At 53.4% G+C, this 21,419-nt stretch overlaps 1 protein-coding gene across 4 annotated transcripts in view; it reads left to right on the top strand.

Moving 5' to 3' along the window:
* The window catches only part of lmna (lamin A), a 158,999-nt gene that overhangs the window by 95,316 nt on the left and 42,264 nt on the right, over nucleotides 1-21,419 (top strand). For all 4 annotated transcript variants that reach the window (XM_085978754.1, XM_085978756.1, XM_085978753.1 and 1 more), the window contains exons 4-11: nucleotides 1,819-1,944; nucleotides 3,204-3,374; nucleotides 5,355-5,480; nucleotides 6,558-6,778; nucleotides 10,891-11,131; nucleotides 15,570-15,677; nucleotides 17,816-17,935; nucleotides 19,513-19,614. In XM_085978754.1, coding sequence (XP_085834880.1) covers nucleotides 1,819-1,944; nucleotides 3,204-3,374; nucleotides 5,355-5,480; nucleotides 6,558-6,778; nucleotides 10,891-11,131; nucleotides 15,570-15,677; nucleotides 17,816-17,935; nucleotides 19,513-19,614 — 1,215 coding nt within the window. The remainder of the gene's footprint in view (nucleotides 1-1,818; nucleotides 1,945-3,203; nucleotides 3,375-5,354; nucleotides 5,481-6,557; nucleotides 6,779-10,890; nucleotides 11,132-15,569; nucleotides 15,678-17,815; nucleotides 17,936-19,512; nucleotides 19,615-21,419) is intronic.

Here is a 21,419-nt window from a genome sequence, read left to right as displayed (position 1 = left end):
TCTAGTCCTGTTAGAATTTTATAAGTTTCAATGCGATCCCCTCTCATTCTTCTAAACTCCAGCGAGTATAAGCCCAATCGACCCAACCTCTCCTCATACGTCATTCCTGCCATCCCAGCGGGAAATGTGCCCCGCTATCTACTTGTTTCACCCAGAGGGTCTGGAACTCACTGCCTGAAAGGGTGGTCGAGGCAGAAACACTCGTCGCATTTTAAAACGTACTTGGATATGCACTTCAAGTGCCGTAACCCACAGGGCTACGGACCAAGAGCTGGAAATTAGGATTAGGCTGGATAGCTCTTTGTCGGCCAGCACGGACACGACGGGCCGAATGGCCTCCTCCTGTGCCCTTAATTTCTACACGAGTCGGTAGAGTGGGTAGGCTGTGCATTGTCCAACTCTGACCCACCAATCTCAAACGTGCCGACGCTGCCACCTTGTGGTGGGAGTTTTATCGGTTTCCGATCCCGAGTGATTCAGGCCTTGGGAGCATTCGTGCCCGAGAGACGGACTGTAAATGTAGATTGTGTTGGCTCGCTCGGTACAGCTGCAAGCCTCCAGCTCGCACCCGATAAAGCAACGAGGCTGGAGCAGTGTGGGAGGGGTTTGGGCACAGGAGTGGCAGAACCCAGGAGGGTGCCACCGAGTCCCAAGGGAACGAGTTTCTCGTCCCCCCGCTATGCCACTGGGCAAGGTGTCGCCTGGAGGATGGAGACTCTGGGATTGAGGAGGCCTCGCTTTCGGGACAGCTGGTTATACAGTGTTATCAGAGAGGGCGGGTGAATGAGCAACAAGAACCTGCATTTATATAGCACCTTTAACGTAATAAGGTGGATGAATTAGCTGCGCAAATAGATGTAAATGGATGTGATATAATTGGGATTATGGAGACATGGCTCCAGGGTGACCAAGGCTGGGAATTCAACATCCAGGGGTATTCAATATTCAGGAAGGACAGGAAAAAAGGAAAGGGAGGTGGGGTAGCATTGCTGGTTAAAGAGGAGATTAACACAATAGTAAGGAAGGATATTAGCTCTGATGATGTGGAATCTGTATGGGTAGAGCTGAGAAATACCAAGGGGCAGAAAACGTTAGTGGGAGTTGTATACAGACCCCCAAAGAGTAATGCTGAGGTTGGATATGGCATTAAATGGGAAATTAGAGATGCGTGCAATAAGGGCACAGCAGTTATCATGGGTGACTTTAATCTACATATAGATTGGGCTAACTAAATTACGACATCAGGAGATACTAGGACAGGCTTGGTCAAAGAGATCGGTTTTACGGAGCGTCTTAAAGGAGAGAGAGGCAGAGAGGTTTAGGGAGGGAATTCCAGAGCTTAGGGCCCAGGCGGCTGAAGGCACGGCCGCCAATGGTGGAGCGATGGAAATCGGGGGATGCTCAAGAGGCCAGAATTGGAGGAGCGCAGAGATCGCAGAGGGTTGTGGGGCTGGAGGAGGTTACAGAGATAGGGAGGAGGCCATGGAGGGATTTGGACGCAAGGATGAGAATTTTAAAATCGAGGCGTTAAAATCAAGAGCAACATGAAACAAGAGGAGAAAATGTACCCTGCCCTGTTCCTCCACCTATAAAATAGCTTTCAAAGTCCTGGGGTATGGCCACGATCTGCTCCACACTGTTACTAAGACTAGACGCTCTGGTGGTATCTTCCTGGGACAAGGGACTGCGGTGCGAGTAACAGCAAACGCAATCTTTTAGTCAGTATTTAGATACTTGGAGCGGCACTTTGTGCCTTGCCCGGCTCCCAGAGGTGGTTTGACGTTTTTTTTGATTTGGATGTTCCTGGTCTTGTTCTAGCTGGAGCTAGCCCTAAACGATGCCAAGAAGCTGCTCCACGACGAGATGCTGCGGAGGGTGGAGAGTGAGAACCGAGGTCAGACCATCCAGGAGGAGCTGGACTTCCAGAGGAACCTGTACGATGAGGTTTGTACCGTGTTTGACCCCGAGCTGACCCGGTGTGTGAAGGGTACTGATTGTTGCCTGCACCCTTTAGTCTGTCTCTCTGCCGTTTCCCCCAGCTTTGGACAAAGCCAGAATATATCTCCACCACAAGTCTCCCGCTTCTCTACTGACCCAATTCTCCATCTCCCCACCATTTCGCTCCCTTCATATCATATTCTCCCTTCTCCCATTTCTTCCCTCTCTTCCGCACCCTATCTATCTCTTTATCCTCCTTTCTATCTCTCCCTCTCTTTCTGTCCCTACCCAATGCCCATCGCTCCCTATCCCAGTCTGTCTTGCATCTCTCTTATTCCTTTGCTAACTCCTCTCCGCCTCTCTCCGCCTCAATCCCACTTTCCTCGCCACCCCTTAACGAACGCCTTGAACATCTCGAGTCTCCCATTACTCAACGTGTTCTTTGGCCACCAAGCCCCTCTACCCAAAACCCGCGTTGATTGGCCCCTGTCAAATCCAGGTGTGATTGGCCGTATGCCTGCCAGTCTCGGGAAGTGAGCGGCAGTGAGTGAGAACCTTGCACTCTTTTGGCAAGGTTAACCCCTCGCGGGCGCCCCCTCGCGGCCCGTTAACCCCTCGCGGGCGCCCCCTCGCAGCCCGTTAACCCCGCGCGCGCGCCCCCCTCGCGGCCCGTTAACCCCTCGCGCGCGGGCGCGGCCCGTTAACCCCTCGCGCGCGGGCGCGGCCCGTTAACCCCTCGCGCGCGGGCGCGGCCCGTTAACCCCTCGCGCGCGGGCGCGGCCCGTTAACCAATCGCGCACGGGCGCGGCCCGTTAACCCCGCGGGCGCGGCCCGTTAACCCCTCGCGCGCGGGCGCGGCCCGTTAACCCCTCGCGCGCGGCCCGTTAACCCCTCGCGCGCGGCCCGTTAACCCCTCGCGCGCGGCCCGTTAACCCCTTGCGCGCGGCCCGTTAACCCCTCGCGCGCGGGCCGTTAACCCCTCGCGCGCGGGCGCGGCCCGTTAACCGCGCGGGCGCGCCCCCGCGGCCCGTTAACCCCGCGCGCGCGCCCCCGCGGCCCGTTAACCCCTCGCGCGCGCGCCCCCGCGGCCCGTTAACCCCTCGCGCGCGCGCGCCCCCGCGGCCCGTTAACCCCTCGCGCGCGCGCGCCCCCGCGGCCCGTTAACCCCTCGCGCGCGCGCCCCCGCGGCCCGTTAACCCCTCGCGCGCGCCCTCGCGCCGTGTCCTGAGCTACCCTAAAGGACTGTCCGCCTTCGTTCCCGACAGGAAAGCCGCGAGACGAAGCGACGTCACGAGTCGCGTTTGGTTGAGATTGATTCAGGGCGGCAGCAGGAGTACGAGAGCAAGCTGGCCGATGCCCTGCGTGATCTCCGGACCCAGCATGAAGATCAAGTCCGACTGTACAAGGAGGAGCTGGAGAAAACGTACAATTCCAAGGTAATCCCGCAGCTGACCTCCGGCACAAAGCTCATCCATTAAATGTGTATCTGCTTTAATGTAGAGGTAGCCTTCCGAACTGGAGGACTAGAATCCAAGGGGGTCGAAGTTATGCTGCAGCTGTACAAAGCCCTGGTTAGACCACACCTGGAGCACTGGGAGCAGTTCTGGGCCCCACACCTTAGGAAGGATAGATTGGCCTTGGAGGGAGGGCAGCGCAGGTTTACCAGAATGATACCCGGACTCCAAGGGTTAGAGAAATCACTAGACTCGTATTCTTTAGAATATAGAAGGTTAAGGGACGATTTGATTGAGTATTGGGGGATTTTGAATGGAATTGATGGGGTAGATAGCGGGGCACATTTCCCACTGGGATGGCAGGAATGACGTATGAGGAGAGGTTGGGTCGATTGGGCTTATACTCGCTGGAGTTTAGAAGAATGAGAGGGGATTTCATTGAAACTTATAAAATTCTAACAGGACTAGACAGACTAGATGCAGGAAGGATGTTCCCGATGGCGGGGGAGTCCAGAACCAGGGGTCACAGTCTAAGGATAAGGGGTAAGCCATTTAGGACAGAGATGAGGAGGAATTTCTTCACCCAGAGAGTGGTGAACCTGTGGAATTCTCTACCACAGAAGGCAGTAGAGGCCAATTCATTAAATATATTCAAGCAGGAGTTAGATATATTTCTTAAGACTAAAGGGATCAAGGGATATAGGGAGAAGGCAGGGACAGGGTACTGAGTTTGGATGATCAGCCATGATCGCATTGAATGGCGGAGCAGGCTCGAGGGGCCGAATGGCCGACTCCTGCTCCTATCTTCTATGTTTCTATGTTGGGAGTCTAGGACAAGTTCAGTTCTGGTCACCACACTTTAGGAAGGATGTGAAGGCCCTTGAGAGGGTGCAGAGGAGATTTACCAGAATGGTTCCAGGGATGGGGGGATCTTAGCCACAAGGACAGGTTGGAGAAGCTGGATTTGTTTTCATTAGAGCAAAGGAGGTTGAGGGGTGATTTGATCGAGGTGTAGAAGATTATGACAGGTTTGGACAGGCTAGACGGGGAAAGGCTATTCCCACTAGTTGATGGTACAAGGACTAGGGGACACAGATTTAAGGTTTTGGGCAAGAGATACAGGGGGGGACGTGAGGAAAAACTTTATTACGCAGCGAGTGGTGAGGGCCTGGAACTCGCTGCCGACGGAAGTGGTGGAAGCGGAGACACTCAGTGTTTTCAAGGGGAGACTGAATAGACACTTGAGGGAAATAAACTTGCAGGGCTACGGGGATAGAGCGGGGGAACGGGACTGACTGGATCGCTCTGCAGAGAGCCGGCACGGACTCGATGGGCCGAATGGCCTCCTTCTGTGCCGTTATGACTCTAAGGGGACAAAACCTTAACATTAGAGCCAGGCCATTGAGGAGAGAAGTTAGGAAACCCTTCTTCATGCAAAAGGTGGTCGAAGTGTGGCACACTCCCACCCACAAAAAGCAGCAGTTCATAATTTTAAAAATCTGAGATTGATAAATCTTTGTCAGCCAATGGTATTAAGGGATATGGAGCCAAGGCAGGTGGATGGAGTTCGGTCACCGATCAGCCATGATCTCATCGAATGGCGGAACAGGCCCAAGGGGCTGAATGGCCTCCTCCTGTTCCTAAGTGGCCACTCCTGCCTCACTCACAGGTACTAACAACACAACCAGTGGCCCTCAGAGAGTCCGGGATCTGGGCTACATTTATGTTTAGCTGCTAGCCTGCCTTGTCCCTTCAAGACCACTGCCCCACTCCTCCCTGTGATTCAGTGGTGTCGAGGGGCACATGCAGGTAACTAACTCCGAAGGTCACTCGGAGAGCAATTGCAACTGCAGAGCTCAGGCAGCGGCGCTCCTCCTCCTCTTCGCAAGACGGCGTTGCGCTAGATACCAAGGTTCCGATCTCACCTTGGGGTAACGTGATATTACTGTGTCCCACTCTTAGTTGGAGAACGCCAAGCTCTCGGCCGAGAGAAACAGCAACCTGATTGGTGCGGCCCACGAGGAACTGACCTCAACGCGGCTGCGAATGGAGACGCTGTCGTCGCAGCTGAAGCAACTACAGAACCAGGTGAGGCTCACAAAAAACGCTCATTCGCTTCTTGACCAGCAGCACGGATGATGGAAACGATGACTGCGCCTGTAAGAAAGCAGAGTTTAGCACATGCGGGGCTAATTGTCGGCAAGGGTATTGAGGGTTATGGAACCAAGGCGGGTGGATGGAGTTAAGATAGAGATCAGCCATGATCTGATTGAATGGCGGAACAGGTTCGAAGGGCTGAATGGCCTCCTCCTGTTCCCGTCTTCCTACATTTCCGAGCTAAAGTATAGTCTAATTGCTGTTCCCGAGGGAAGGTTGAATCAGAAGAAAGAGAGAAACAGAAGGAGGACACTGCGAGAATCAGACAGGATGGGCAAAGAGAGAGAGGAACCTCTCTCTCAAATATAAGGCGGACACTAATAAATCCAATAGGGAATTCGGGAGAAACTCCTTTACCCAGAGAGTGGTGAGAATGTGGAACTCGCTGCCACAGGGAGTGGTTGAGGCGAATAACAGAGATGTATTTAAAGGGAAGCTGGATAAACACATGAGGTAGAGATTGGCCAGAATGGTCCCAGGGATGAGGGACTTCAGTAACGTGGAGAGACTGGAGAAGCTGGGGTTGTTCTCCTTGGAGCAGAGAAGGTTAAGGGGAGACTTAATCGAGGCGTTCAAAATCATGAGGGGTTTTGATGGAGTAGATCGGGAGAAAGTGTTTCCAGTGGTAGGAGGGTCGGTAACCAGAGGACACAGATTGAAGATAATTGGCAAAAGAACCAGAGGGGGAGATGAGGAGAATGTTTGTTTTTTACGCAGCGAGTTGTCGTGATCTGGAACGCGCTGCCTGAAAGGGCGGTGGAAGCAGATTCAATAGTGACTTTCAAAAGAGAATTGGAGAAATACTTGAAGGGGAAAATTCACAGGGCTGTGGGGAAAGAGCAGGGTGTTTGGGATTAATTTGAGAGCTCTTTCAAAGAGCCGGCACAGGCCCGATGGGCTGAATGGCCTCCTCCTGTGCTGTATCGTTCTATGATTCTGTCTGTAGAGACACACAGACACACTCTGGTCTGGCGGGTAATAAAATCTGGATTTTTGCACCTCCTGTAGATCGCGGCCAAGGAGAGCAAGATCCAGGAGCTGGAGGCGGCCCTGCAGCGCGAGCGCGACTCCTGCCGGCGCCTGTTGACCGACAAGGACCGCGAGATGGCCGACATGCAGCGTCGCATGCAGATCCAGCTGGACGAGTACCAGGAGCTGCTCGACGTCAAACTGGCCTTGGACATGGAGATCAACGCCTACAGGAAGATGCTGGAGGGAGAAGAGGAGAGGTACTGGCAAACCTGGGCTTTATAAACCAGAGGCAGAGAGTACAAGAGCAAGGAGGTTGTGCTAAACCCTTTATAAAACCCCAGCTGGAGTCTGGTGGCCAATCCTGGGCAACGCACTCTTGGAAGGATGTCAAGGCCTTGGAGAGGGTGCGGAGGAGATTTATCAGAATGGTTCCAGGGATGAGGGACTTCAGTTAGGTGGAGACTGGAGAAGCTGGGATTGGTTCTCCATGGAGCAGAGAAGGTTAAGGGGAGATTTATCAGAATGGTCCCAGGGATGAGGGACTTCAGTTAGGCGGAGACTAGAGAAGTTGGGATTGTTCTCCTTGGAGCAGAGAATGTTAAGGGGAGATTTAATAGAGGCGTTAAAAATCATGAGGGGAGATGGGGAGAAGCTCTTTCTAGTGGCAGGAGGGTCGGTAACCAGAAGACACAGATTTATGGTAATTGGCAAAAGAACCAGAGGGGGAGATAGAGTCAGAGTTTTACAGCACAGAAAGAGGCCCTTCGGCCCATCGTGTCTGCGCCGCCCATCCAGAGAGATGAGAATGTTTTTTACGCAGCGAGTTGTTGTGATCTGGAATGCGCTGCCTGAAAGGGCGGTGGAAGCAGATTCAATAGTGACTTTCAAAAGGGAATTGAAAAAGACAAAATTTGCAGGGCTGTGGGGGAAGAGCAGGAGGGGGAGCGGGACTAATTGGAGAGCTCGTTCAAAGAGCCGGCACAGACACGGTGGGCCGAATGGCCTCCTTGCGTGCTGTCTGATTCTACAGCTGCTCTCTGTCCCATCAGGGTATGGATTCTGAGCAGGGAATGAGATACCTCCGAGGCTTCCAGACATGTTCCCCAGATAGCGCTGTCTCGTGGGACGCCGTTCGGTGGCGAGTATCTCCCCATGGTGAGCCTGGTCTGTGGCGAGTCCCAACCCCCCACCCTACCCCCAACGGGACTCTGCTTGGGTGACCCATTCCCGGATGGCTCTTTGAGGCTGGACGAGCTGAGGATGACTCGCTTTCCTCATGCCTCTCCTCGGCAACTCCCCTGGAAATGGAATCAAGCCCAAGAATTCACCATGTGGGGAATTGAGAGAATGTGGAACTCGCTACCACAGGGAGTGGTTGAGGTGAATTGCACAGATGTCTTTGAGGTGAAGCTCGATAAACACATGAGGGAGAAAGGAATAGAAGAATATGGGGATAGGGTGAGGTGGGAGGAGGCTCGTGTGGAGCATAAACACCGGCACGGATCAGTTGGGCCGAATGGCCTGTTTCTGTGCTGTACATTCTATGAAAATATATGTTTTACTGGGTTGTCTGTGGCACAGTGCCGTTTCTACCGTGGTCCATCGGGCAGAGCAATGTTGCACCCTGCTGCATAGAGCTGAAATTACTAAGTATGTGGAGCCTCTTATTCCGCACCGTGTGCTTCTGACACTGGCTGAAGGAGGCTGAGGAGCTGGCTGAAATGTCTCCCTTTTAAAAGCCTGGCCTCACCTTGAATATCTGATGGAAAACAAATAATTCGCAAGCGTTGGGAATCAAAATGAGACAAAGACCTGCAGAGCCAATCAAACTGCTCAGATACCAACTGCGAGAAGGTCCAGGAACTGTACCTAGAACCATCTCTTGGAGACAGTGGCAGCATCCTGTGAAAGTCGAACAAATCAAGCTTGTTTTTGTCCGTTGTTGGTATCTGGGGCCGTGCTCTCTCTATCTCTAGGGTTGTGTTGGTATCTGGGACCGTGCTCCCTCTGCCTGTAGGGTTGTGTTGGTATCTGGGACCGTGCTCCCTCTATCTGTAGCGTTGTGTTGTTGGTATCTGGGACCGTGCTCCCTCTATCTGTAGGGTTGTGTTGTTGGTATCTGGGACTGTGCTCCCTCTATCTGTAGCGTTGTGTTGTTGGTATCTGGGACCGTGCTCTCTCTATCTGTAGGGTTGTGTTGTCCGTATCTGGGACTGTGCTCCCTCTCTCTGTAGGGTTGTGTTGTTGGTATCTGGAACCGTGCTCTCTCTCTCTGTAGGGTTGTGTTGTTGGTATCTGGGACCGTGCTCCCTCTATCTGTAGGGTTGTGTTGGTATCTGGGACCTTGCTCCCTCTCTCTGTAGGGTTGTGTTGGTATCTGGGACCGTGCTCCCTCTATCTGTAGGGTTGTGTTGTTGGTATCTGGGACCGTGCTCCCTCTATCTGTAGGGTTGTGTTGGTATCTGGGACCTTGCTCCCTCTCTCTGTAGGGTTGTGTTGGTATCTGGGACCGTGCTCCCTCTATCTGTAGGGTTGTGTTGGTATCTGGGACCGTGCTCTCTCTATATCTGTAGGGTTGTGTTGGTATCTGGGACCGTGCCCTCTTTGTAGGGTTTTGTTGTTGGTATCTGGGACCGTGCTCTCTCTATCTGTAGGGTTGTGTTGGTATCTGGGAACGTGCTCTCTCTATCTGTAGGGTTGTGTTGTTGGTATCTGGGAATGTGCTCTCTCTATCTGTAGGGTTGTGTTGTTGGTATCTGGGACCGTGCTCCCTCTATCTGTAGCGTAGTGTTGGTATCTGGGACCGTGCTCCCTCTCTCTGTAGGGTTGTGTTGGTATATGGGACTGTGCTCCCTCTATCTGTAGCGTTGTGTTGGTATCTGGGACTGTGCTCCCTCTATCTGTAGGGTTGTGTTGTTGGTATCTGGGACCGTGCTCCCTCTATCTGTAGGGTTATGTTGTTGGTATCTGGGACCGTGCTCTCTCTATCTGTAGGGTTGTGTTGGTATCTGGGACCGTGCTCCCTCTCTCTGTAGGGTTGTGTTGTTGGTATCTGGGACCGTGCTCTCTCTCTCTGTAGGGTTGTGTTGGTATCTGGGACCGTGCTCCCTCTATCTGTAGGGTTGTGTTGTTGGTATCTGGGACCGTGCTCTCTCTATCTGTAGGGTTGTGTTGGTATCTGGGACCGTGCTCTCTCTATCTGTAGGGTTGTGTTGGTATCTGGGACCGTGCTCCCTCTCTCTGTAGGGTTGTGTTGTTGGTATCTGGGACCGTGCTCTCTCTATCTGTAGGGTTGTGTTGGTATCTGGGACCATGCTCCCTCTATCTGTAGGGTTGTGTTGTTGCTATCTGGGACCGTGCTCCCTCTCTCTGTAGGGTTGTGTTGTTGGTATCTGGGACCGTGCTCCCTCTATCTGTAGGGTTGTGTTGTTGGTATCTGGGACCGTGCTCCCTCTATCTGTAGGGTTGTGTTGGTATCTGGGACCGTGCTCCCTCTATCTGTAGGGTTGTGTTGGTATCTGGGACCGTGCTCCCTCTATCTGTAGGGTTGTGTTGTTGGTATCTGGGACCGTGCTCTCTCTATCTGTAGGGTTGTGTCCGTATCTGGGACTGTGCTCTCTCTCTCTGTAGGGTTGTGTTGTTGGTATCTGGGACCGAGCTCTCTCTCTCTGTAGGGTTGTGTTGGTATCTGGGACCGTACTCCCTCTATCTGTAGGGTTGTGTTGGTATCTGGGACCGTACTCCCTCTATCTGTAGGGTTGTGTTGTTGGTATCTGGGACTGTGCTCCCTCTGCCTGTAGGGTTGTGTCCGTATCTGGGACTGTGCTCCCTCTGCCTGTAGGGTTGTGTTGGTATCTGGGACCTTGCTCTCTCTCTCTGTAGGGTTGTGTTGGTGTCTGGGACCGTGCTCCCTCTATCTGTAGGGTTGTGTTGGTATCTGGGACCGTGCTCTCTCTATCTGTAGGGTTGTGTTGGTATCTGGGACCGTGCTCTCTCTCTCTGTAGCGTTGTGTTGTTGGTATCTGGGACCGTGTTCCCTCTATCTGTAGGGTTGTGTTGGTATCTGGGACCGTGCTCCCTCTATCTGTAGGGTTGTGTTGGTATCTGGGACCGTACTCCCTCTATCTGTAGGGTTGTGTTGTCCGTATCTGGGAACGTGCTCTCTATCTGTAGGGTTTTGTTGTTGCTATCTGGGACCGTGCTCTCTCTATCTGTAGGGTTGTGTTGGTATCTGGGACCGTGCTCCCTGTATCTGTAGGGTTGTGTTGTCTGTATCTGGGAACGTGCTCTCTATCTGTAGGGTTGTGTTGTTGCTATTGGACCACACTCCCTCGATCGGCAGGGTTGTGACGCTCTTCTCTGTTTGCAGGCTGAGACTGTCTCCGAGCCCGCCGCCGCATGTCTCTACCACCAGGACGACCACCAGCCGCAGTGTGCACACGTCGCAGGCGGCTCACAGCAAAAAGCGCAGACTGGACGAGCTGGAGAGCGAGGCATCGAGCTGCAGCAACACCAGCATATCCCAGCACGCAACGTCCAAAGGCCGTGTCATGGTCGAATCCATTGACCTGGACGGGAAGTTCGTGAGATTGAAGAACAAATCAAGCGAGGTGAGGCCAGAAGTTTGGGAATTTAATTCTTTTAACATACACTGGGAATACCGCGAACACGATAAGCCAGCCAGCCAATCATAGGAACAGGCGGAGACCATTCAGCCCCTCGAGACTGTGTCTCGCCATTCAATCAGATCAGGGCTGATCTGTACCTCACTGCTATTTACCCGCTGTGACAAATCCAGAAAGTGGAACAAGGAACTCAGAGGCTAGATGTTAGAATTAACACGAGTACTTTATTAACAACTGGGAAACACATTTACAGACAGCCTGCATCAGCATCCTGGCATTCCACCTTGTGCTGACCTTTTCAGGAAGCGAAACCCCTGACCTTAGCAGCAGCATTGGCTACAGCACCACCCGGTGGACAACCCCAACCATAACAACCCAGATCACGATACCCACCTTTGCTCGATATCCCTTAATACCCTTACCCAACAAGTGTCTATCGATCTTGAATCTACCCCCCCAGCCTCAACAGCTTTTTGGGGGGGAGAGTTCCAGATTTCCACCCCCCTTTGTGTGAAGAAGTGCTTCCTGACATCACCCCTGAACGGCCTGGCTCTAATTTTAAGGTGATGCCCCCCCCCCCCTTGTTCTGGACTCCCCCCACCAGAGGGAATAGTTTCTCTCTCTCTACCTCTTTAATCAGTTTTTCTTTGTCTCCACTATCCTGCCCGGCAGATTCTCCTGGGCGTCTGAGTGAAGAAATCTTTCTTCTGATATATAGAATGGTTCCAGCCCTCTGCAAGAGCACTTCTGTGGTCCCCCTCCCCCCGCCCTTTCCCCCCATAATGCATACATCTTCTCTACATCAGTGCTAACAAACCCCTTCATAATTTTAAACATCACACTGTTCGCAACCTTGGTGTCATATTTGACCCTGAAATGAGCTTCCGACCACATATCCGCGGCATAACAAAGACCGCCTATTTCCACCTCCGTAACATCGCCCGTCTCCGCTCCTGCCTCAGCTCATCCGCTGCTGAAACCCTCGTCCATGCCTTTGTTACCTCTAGACTTGACTATTCCAACGCACTCCTGGCTGGCCTCCCACGTTCTATGCTACGTAAACTTGAGGTCATCCAAAACTCTGCTGTCCGTGTCCTAACTCGTACCGAGTCCCCGTTCACCCATCACCCCCTGTGCTCACTGCCCCGTGTCCTAACTTACATCCAGTCCCGTTCACCCATCACCCCCTGTGCTCACTGCCCCGTGTCCTAACTCACACCCAGTCCCGTTCACCCATCTCCCCCCGTGCTCACTGCCCCGTGTCCTAACTCACACCCAGTCCCGTTCACCCATCACCCCCTGTGCTCACTGCCCCGTGTCCTAACTTACATCCAGTCCCGTTCACCCATCACCCCCTGTGCTCACTGCCCTGTGTCCTAACTCACACCCAGTCCTGGTCACCCATCACCCCCTGTGCTCACTGCCCTGTGTCCTAACTCACACCCAGTCCTGGTCACCCATCACCCCCTGTGCTTACTGCCCCGTGTCCTAACTCGCCCCGAGTCCCGTTCACCCATCACCCCCTGTGCTCACTGCCCCGTGTCCTAACTCGCCCCGAGTCCCGTTCACCCATCACCCCCTGTGCTCACTGCCCCGTGTCCTAACTCACACCCAGTCCCGTTCACCCATCACCCCTCTGTGATCACTGCCCCGTGTCCTAACTCACACCGAGTCCCGTTCACCCATCACCCCCTGTGCTCACTGCCCCGTGTCCTAACTCACACCCAGTCACGTTCACCCATCACCCCCTGTGCTCACTGCCCCGTGTCCTAACTCACACCCAGTCCCCGTTCACCCATCACCCCCTGTGCTCGCTGACCTACATTGGCTCCCGGTCCGGCAACTCCTCGACTTCAAAATTCTCATCCTTGTTTTCAAATGCCTCCGTGGCCCTCGCCCCCCTCCCTATCTCTACAATCTCCTCTAGCCCCCACAACCCTCCGAGATCTCTGCGCTCCTCTAATTCTGCCCTCTTGAGCATCCCTGATTATAATCGCTCCACCATTGGCGGCCGTGCCTTCAGCCGCCTGGGCCCCGAGCTCTGGAATTCCCTCCCTAAACCTCTCCGCTTCTCTCTCCTCCTTTAAGACGCTCCTTAAAACCGACCTCTTTGACCAAGCTTTTGGTCACCTGCCCTAATTTCTCCTTATGTGGCTCGGTGTCAAATTTTTTGTCTTATATACTCCTGTGAAGCGCCTTGGGACATTTTACTCCGTTAAAGGCGCTATATAAATACAAGTTGTTGTTGTATTAGATCATCTCACAGCCTTCCCTTTGCTAGAGAAAAGATCTGTTCTTCATTTACTTCACTAATTTACCACTTTTTAAAATTATAAATGTTGCTAGTTTTCCGGTTGTTGAAGGAATCTAGGTTTATCTTTTTAATATTTGATCTATCTCCATATTTCTCTTCTCTTTCCCTTCCCCCCCCCCCCCCCCCCCCCCCATCCACCCTGGAGTCACCATGATATCTCTTAACAGAGTTTGAGCGTCTACACTCGCCCCTCGTATCTCAACCCCCTCCTTTACACTGGGGAGCAGTCTCCCATTCTCTCTTTTTATTCGTTTATGGGATGTGGGCGTCGCTGCAAGGCCAGCATTTATTGCCCATCCCTAATTGCCCTTGAGAAGGTGGTGGTGATCCACCTTCTTGAGCCGCTGCAGTCCGTGTGGTGAAGGTGCTCCCACAGTGCTGTTAGGGAGGGAGTTCCAGGATTTTGACCCAGCGACGATGAGGGAACGGCCGATATATTTCCAAGTCAGGATGGTGTGTGACTTGGAGGGGAACTTGGAGGTGGTGGTGTTCCCATGCGCCTGCTGCCCTTGTCCTTCTAGGTGGAGGAGGTCGCGGGTTTGGGAGGTGCTGCCGAAGAAGCCTTGGCGAGTTGCTGCAGTGCATCTTGTCGATGGTCCACACTGCAGCCACGGTGCGCCGGTGGTGGAGGGAGTGAATGTTTAAGGTGGTGGATAGAGTGCCGATCAAGTGGTCTGTTTTGTCCTGGATGATGTCGAGCTTCTTGAGTGTAGTTGGTGCTACACTCATCCAGGCAAGTGGAGAGTATTCCATCACACTCCTGACTTGTGCCTTGTAGATGGTGGAAAGGCTTTGGGGAGTCAGGAGGTGAGACACTCGCTGCAGAATACCCAGCCTCTGACCTGCTCTTGTTGGCACCCCCCTCCCCATTGCCTGCACAACGATCAGAGTCGGCACACACGAACATTAAGGTCCCTGCTGCAAAACCGTTCCCTAATGCAGACGTCTGTTATCTGAGTGATCAGATTTCCACCCCCCCCCCCCGGTGACCTCAAGTCCTGGCGGAGTTAGCGGTGAAGTGAGTCCTACAGGTCTTGCTGCGCTGGTTCAATCGTTTCACAGGTGCAAAACCTGTACTGGTGTGAGCAAAGCTTTGTGCAGCTTACTGAAGACAGTACAGGGCTGTGGGGGGGGGGGGGGGGGGGGTGTATGAACCTGAAAGTTAACATGCAGGTACAGCAAGCAATTAGGAAAGCAAATGGTATGTTGGCCTTTATTACAAGAGGATTTGAGTATAAGAGTAAAGACGTCTTACTGCAATTATATAGGGCCCTGGTGAGACCACACCTGGAGTATTGTGGACAGTTCTGGTCTCCTTACCTAAGGAAGGATATACTTGCCATTGAGGGAGTGCAACGAAGGTTCACCAGACTGATTCCTGAGATGGGGGGACTGTCCTATGAGGAGAGATTGAGTAGACTAGGCCTATATTCTCTAGAGTTTAGAAGACTGAGAGGTGATCTCATTGAAACATACTAAATTCTTACAGGGCTTGACAGGGTAGATGCAGGGAGGATGTTTCCCCCTGGCTGGGGAGTCTAGAACCAGGGGTCGCAGTCTCAGAATAAGGGGTCGCCCATTTAGGACTGAGATGAGGAGAAATTTCTTCACTGAGGGTAGTGAATCTTTGGAATTCTCTGCCCCAGAGGGCTGTGGAGGCTCAGTCCGTGAGTACATTCAAGACAGAGATCAATAGATTTTTGAACATTAAGGGAATCAAGGGATATGGGGATTGGGTGGAAAAGTGGAGATGAGGCAGAAGATCAGCCATGATCTTATTGAATGGCGGAGCAGGCTCGAGGGGCCAAATGGCCGACTCCTGCTCCTAATTCTGCTGAGGACTCTTTAGTAAGGGGAAGTGTACAACAGATTTGGTTGGGGGCGGGAGGTGGAATTATGCATGAGTGTCTTGGGCAACTGTGAGGGGATCTTGAGTTAAGGTTCAGTTGAACTTGCAGCTGATTAGAGGGACTGAGGGAGCCTGCGAGAGCGCTGACCGAGGGAACCTGCGAGAGCGCTGGCCGAGGTTAGATACTCAGTCCCTGTGTTAGAGGAGTGACCGGCCAGGGTTATAGACACTCAGTCACAATCTTCTCCCTCTTGCTGCAGGACCAGCCAATGGGAAACTGGCAGGTGAAGAGACAGATAGGAAGCCGAGCCACCATTACCTACAAGTTCCCTCCGAAGTTCATCCTTCGATCCGGCCTATCCGTCACGGTAAGCAACGCGCGTGTTTGTGGACTCCTCCTTACTCCAGCTATCGATTCGAGCTGGCGTTATAAAGGAATCCTTTTTGATTGACCGAGTTGGTGTAGTGCGTTCACAGAAGAAAATGGCCCAGAAATTCGGGTCGGGGGCTTCCCGCGGGTGTAAGCCCCCGACCTGCACTTACCTAGCGCGCCGGCCGTTGTGCTGTGGGCCCGCGTGGGATTCCGATCCTGGGCCTCCTCCAACTGCCGGCGCGCAGTTCTTGTGTATCCCAGGGGCGCAGTTAGTTCGAAGTGTCCCCTGGGATCACGTGGGCCATGGAGAGCCAATCGGAGCAGGGAATCTCTATTCATAGATTTGACAGGAAGAGCTGTCAAATCTATGAAATGGAGATCGGCCCCAAAACATCACTAAATCTTCAAATAATTTTTTTTTTAAATCACATTTTTAAAAATAACTATAAATTACATAAAATAACTTTTAAACAAATTTAAATTTTTGAAAAAATTAATTCGTTCCTAATGGGGCTAAAAATAAATCTGCTTTCTTTAAAGTATTTAAAAATAATAAACCTGTGGAAAAAATGTTTTAATTTAACTTAACTCGCCACTTACCTTGTTAAAAGCAGGCCTTGCGACTGCTTTTTAAAAGCGTAGCTGCTGGAGACTTACCCTCCTGGAGAAACCTGTATATAAAAAAAAAAAACGCGGAAGTTCCAGGCGTACGCACTGCCTCTCCGGCGCACGCGTTCGACCTGTGAACCCCTTCCTTTAAGGGAACGGAAGTTCCGGTTTCCCGCGCATGCGCAGTGGCATAGTGGTTAGCACTGTTGCCTCACAGCGCCAGGGACCCGGGTTCGAATCCGGCCTCAGGTGACTGTCTGTGTGGAGTTTGCACATTCTCCCCGTGTTTGCGTGGGTTTCCTCCGGGTGCTCCGGTTTCCTCCCACAGTCCAAAGATATGCGGGTTAGGATGATTGGCTATGATAAATTGACCTTTAGTGTTAGGGGGATTAAATACGTGGGGTTACGAGGATAGGGTGGGATATGTGTTGGTGTAGGGGTTACGGGGATCGGGTGGGATATGTGTCGGTGCAGGCTCGATGGGCCGAAATGGCCTCTATCTGCATTGTGGGGTTTCTGTGATTCTGTGAAAACCGGCACTTTCGCTGGGCCTACGCGTGAGTACCCAGCGCGGACTCACCCGTGGGGACCCGAATTACTGGCCTATGCATGTTTCGTTTCATAGCTTGTTCAAAAATAGGAGTCAAAAATTGGCTCAATGTTTTCCCATTCAACTATTAATTTCTTCCCAATTCATGTACGACACCGACACTCCTGTCAGCTCTTGCCCATTCACGCGCAATATGTTCTCTAGTTCCTGATTTAACCCTTCACGCAACCCCCCCCCCCCAACCTCCACGGCTGTATCTAGTAATCCAGAGACATGAATTCAAATCTCACCACAGCAGGGGAATTAAAATTAAATTAGTTCAATAACTCTGGGATGAAAAACTCGTATCAGTAATGGTGACCGTGAAACTATCGGATTGTTGTAAAAACCCATCTGGTTCACTAATGTCCTTTCGGGAAGGAAATCTACTGCCCTTACCCGGCCTGGCCTATATGTGGCTCCAGAGCCACAGCAATGTGGTTGACTCTTAACTGCCCTGTGAACGGTGGTTCAATTAGGGGATGGGCAATAAATGCTGGCCTGGCCAGCGACGCCCACATCCCATGAATATTTTAAAGTCCCAGTGGGGACCGTGAGGGAGCGCTGCACTGTCGGAGGCGCCGTCTTTCGGATGAGACGTCAGACCGAGGCCCCGTCTGCCCACTCGGGTGGCGATAAAAGATCCCATGGCTAAATTGCACAGCTCTTCAAGGATTGGCACAGGCATGACTGGGCCCAATGGCCTCCTCCTGTGCTGTAAGATTCTATTGGTAGAAGAGCAGGGGGGAGTTCTCCCCGGTGTCCTGGGCCCAATATTTATCCCGCCATCAACATCACTGAAAACAGATGATCTGGTCATTGCTGTTTGTGGGAGCTTGCTGTGCACAAATTGGCTGATGTATTTCCATTACATCACTTGAAAAAGTACTTCATTGTGAGGCGTTTGACTTCAATATAATCTTATCTTTCCTCAGATCTGGGCTTCTGATGCAGGTAGTTCCCACAATCCTCCAACTGACCTTGTGTGGAAACAGCAGAGAACCTGGGGGACAGGAGATAACATCAAGACCAGCCTGTTCAACAGCAACAATGAGGTGAGCGCTCCGCACCAACCCAACCCAACCCTGGAGTGAGTCAATGTCACATCGAGTCTACAGCGCAGAAACGGGCCATTCCGCCCAACTGTTCATGCCTCACGAGCCTCCTCCCACCCTACTTCATCTAACCCTAGTGTCCAGCCATGGCCCATAAGAATTAGGAGCAGGAGTCGGCCATTCAGCCCCTCGAGCTTACTCCGCCATTCAATAAGATCATGGCTGATCTTCGACCCCATCTCCACTTTCCTGCACTATCCACATATCCCTTAATTAAAAATCTATCGATCTTGGTCTTGAATATACTCAACGACTGAGCCTCCACAGCCCTCTGGGGCTCAGTGGGTAGTGCGCTCTCTCTCGCCTGAGTCAGAAGGTTGTGGGTTCGAGTCCCCACTCCAGAGACTTGAGCACAAAAATCTAAGCTGACACTCCCAGTGCAGTACTGAGTGAATGCTGCACTGTCGGAGGGGCAGTACTGGAGGGGGGGGGGGGCAGTACTGAGGGGGGGGGGCAGTACTGAGGGGGGTGGGGGCAGTACTGAGGGGGGGGGCAGTACTGAGGGGGGGGGCAGTACTGAGGGGGGGGGCAGTACTGAGGGGGGGGGGTGCAGTACTGAGGGGGGGGGGCAGTACTGAGGGGGGGGGCAGTACTGAGGGGGGGGGCAGTACTGAGGGGGGGGGCAGTACTGAGGGGGGGGGGCAGTACTGAGGGGGGGGCAGTACTGAGGGGGGGGGGGCAGTACTGAGGGGGGGGGCAGTACTGAGGGGGGGGGCAGTACTGAGGGGGGGGGCAGTACTGAGGGGGGGGGGGCAGTACTGAGGGGGGGGGGGCAGTACTGAGGGGGGGGGCAGTACTGAGGGGGGGGGGCAGTACTGAGGGGGGGGGCAGTACTGAGGGGGGGGGGCAGTACTGAGGGGGGTGGGGCAGTACTGAGGGGGGGTCTGGGGCAGTACTGAGGGGGGTGGGGCAGTACTGAGGGGGGTGGGGCAGTACTGAGGGGGGTGGGGCAGTACTGAGGGGGGTGGGGCAGTACTGAGGGGGGTGGGGCAGTACTGAGGGGGGTGGGGCAGTACTGAGGGGGGGGGCAGTACTGAAAGGGGGGGGCAGTACTGAAGGGAGGGGCAGCACTGAGGGAGGGGGCAGCACTGAGGGAGCGCCGCACTGTCGGAGGGGCGGTATACGAGGGAGCGCCGCACTGTCGGAGGGGCGGGGTACCGAGGGAGCGCCGCACTGTCGGAGGGGCGGGTACCGAGGGAGCGCCACAACTGTCGGAGGGGCGGTACCGAGGGAGCGCCACACTGTCGGAGGGGCGGTACCGTGGGAGCGCCGCACTGTCGGAGGGGCGGTACCGTGGGAGCGCGGCACTGTCGGAGGGGCAAGTACCGAGGGAGTGCGGCTGACGATACTGATTGACAGAGCGTAGGCTGATGATCTAAGTCGGTGCGAAGTGGTTCTCTGTTGGGGGAGACGGCGCTCTGTCCGGCAGAGCGGTGAAGGCGGCTGGGTCGTACAGGATCTGAAGCCACGTGGCGACTTCACCCAACCGCGCTCACTGTTTCCCTCTGTCCTTTCAGGAGGTTGCAATGCGTAAAGTCTCCCGCTGTGCTGTGGTCAACGACGACGATGATGAGGACGACTCCGACGGAGAACTGCGAAGACAAGACGTCCATCAGCAGGTATAGTCTGATCTGCTGAGGACATACCTGGAAGTAGATTAATCCCGGGGCACTATTAGAGCTTTGCACCTCCCCCCTGAATATCGCAGCTTCTAGATGCGTAGCCAGTAGAATTGAAGGTTTCGGTCCTAAGATGGAGACCGCAGTGACTGACGACAGTGTTCCTCTCCACAAACCGCGCCTAAAAATGTGTACCTCGATTGTTGTAGTCCAGAAACACACTCCCTGTGCCTCGGCACTCGGGGGTTTCAGTGTGGCCGCAGGACGGGGTTTCTGCCGCAGTCATGGTGATGATATACTTGTGACCCCCGAGCTCCACCCTGATAACGAGTGATCGGCGAATGAGCCTCGCGTATTTGAACCGGGTGACGTTCTGACTCCTCTTCCGGGCCAGCTCCAACTTGATATTAAATTGGGTGGGGATTCAAAAGCGAACAAGCCCGGTTAAAAAGAGCCTAACTTCATTTGGGATGCTGGGCACGGGGCTGGCGGGCGGGACTAATCTGGAGAGCTGGCACCGACACGATGGGCCGAATGGCTGTCTGATTCTCTCACCTGCCCACCTGATTTTTTTACTTTTTGGAAGATAAGGTTTAAATCCCTGTTACTTCCCTCGCCGATGTCGACATGCAGCAGAGGGAAGGGAACGACAAATTTTTAACTTCAGATCCCGGGAGTGAAAGGATAGCATCGCAATGACTGGACGGGTACCTCGGCATGTCATGAACTGCTTCGAAATCATTCCTGCCCTTGTGGCATCGGCAGCTTTTGTTCGGTAAATTGATTCGAGATTTACACGGATGGGGGGGGTGCTTGTTCTGTGGGGGGGGGGGGGGATGGGATTCTCCTCTTTCAGTTGAGAGGGCTTTGCGATTCTTTTAATGTTCTCCTTCCCCGCTTGCTGGCCATCTGATAGGGAGCCTCCCCCTTCTCTCACTCTCTCTCTCTCTCGCGCTGTCTTAGTTCTGTGGAAGTCTAGCGTCAGGACATAGAAACATAGAAGATAGGAGCAGGAGTAGGCCATTCGGCCCCTCGAGCCCGCTCCGCCATTCAATGAGATCATGGCTCATCATCCAAATTCTGTACCCTGTCCCTGCCTTCTCCCCATATCCCTTGATCCCTTTAGCCTTAAGAAATATATCCAACTCCTTCTTGAATATATTTAATGAATTGGTCTCCACTGCCTTCTGTGGTAGAGAATTCCACAGGTTCACCACTCTCTGGGTGAAGAAATTCCTCCTCATCTCTGTCCTAAATGGCTTACCCCTTATCCTTAGACTGTGACCCCTGGTTCTGGACTCCCCCGCCATTGGGAACATCCTTCCTGCATCTAGTCTGTCTAGTCCTGTTAGAATTTTATAAGTTTCAATGAGATCCCCTCTCATTCTTCTAAACTCTAGCGGACGTAAAAGGACTGGCGGCTTTAACCCTTTGCGTGCATTTGGAACCGATCGCTTGCCCCGGCCTGAGGGGGGAGATGTGACGGCAGTGGGGAGCTGGTGAGAGAGGGGCGGGGATCTGAAGAGAGAGAGAGAGAAGGGCCCAGGTCCCTGGCCAGCCGCCAGGGCTGCGAGTTAACCCAGACCCTCGGTGGGGAGGGGTGGGGTGGAGCGGGGAGGCGCTCTCGCTGCCGGCTGTGCCTGCTCCAACTCCCTCCGAAGTTCCTGAACAAAACACGCGGCCCGCTGGGAGGGTGCAATGAGTTTCAGTTCTTAAACCCAGGTTCACAACACAGCTGGTTCAAAAAGCAAGGAAGCTTGTCCTTTTTAAGAGGGTAGTTCTTGTCGGCCCTGGCTTGCTAGTTT

This window comes from Somniosus microcephalus, unplaced genomic scaffold (genome assembly GCF_052327205.1).
Source record: "Somniosus microcephalus isolate GS21.2 unplaced genomic scaffold, FLI_Smic_1.0 unresolved_chr7, whole genome shotgun sequence".
NCBI classification, from domain to species: domain Eukaryota; kingdom Metazoa; phylum Chordata; class Chondrichthyes; order Squaliformes; family Somniosidae; genus Somniosus; species Somniosus microcephalus.
Note: the sequence above shows the minus strand (reverse complement) of the source record. Positions and strands in the feature narration are given on the sequence as shown.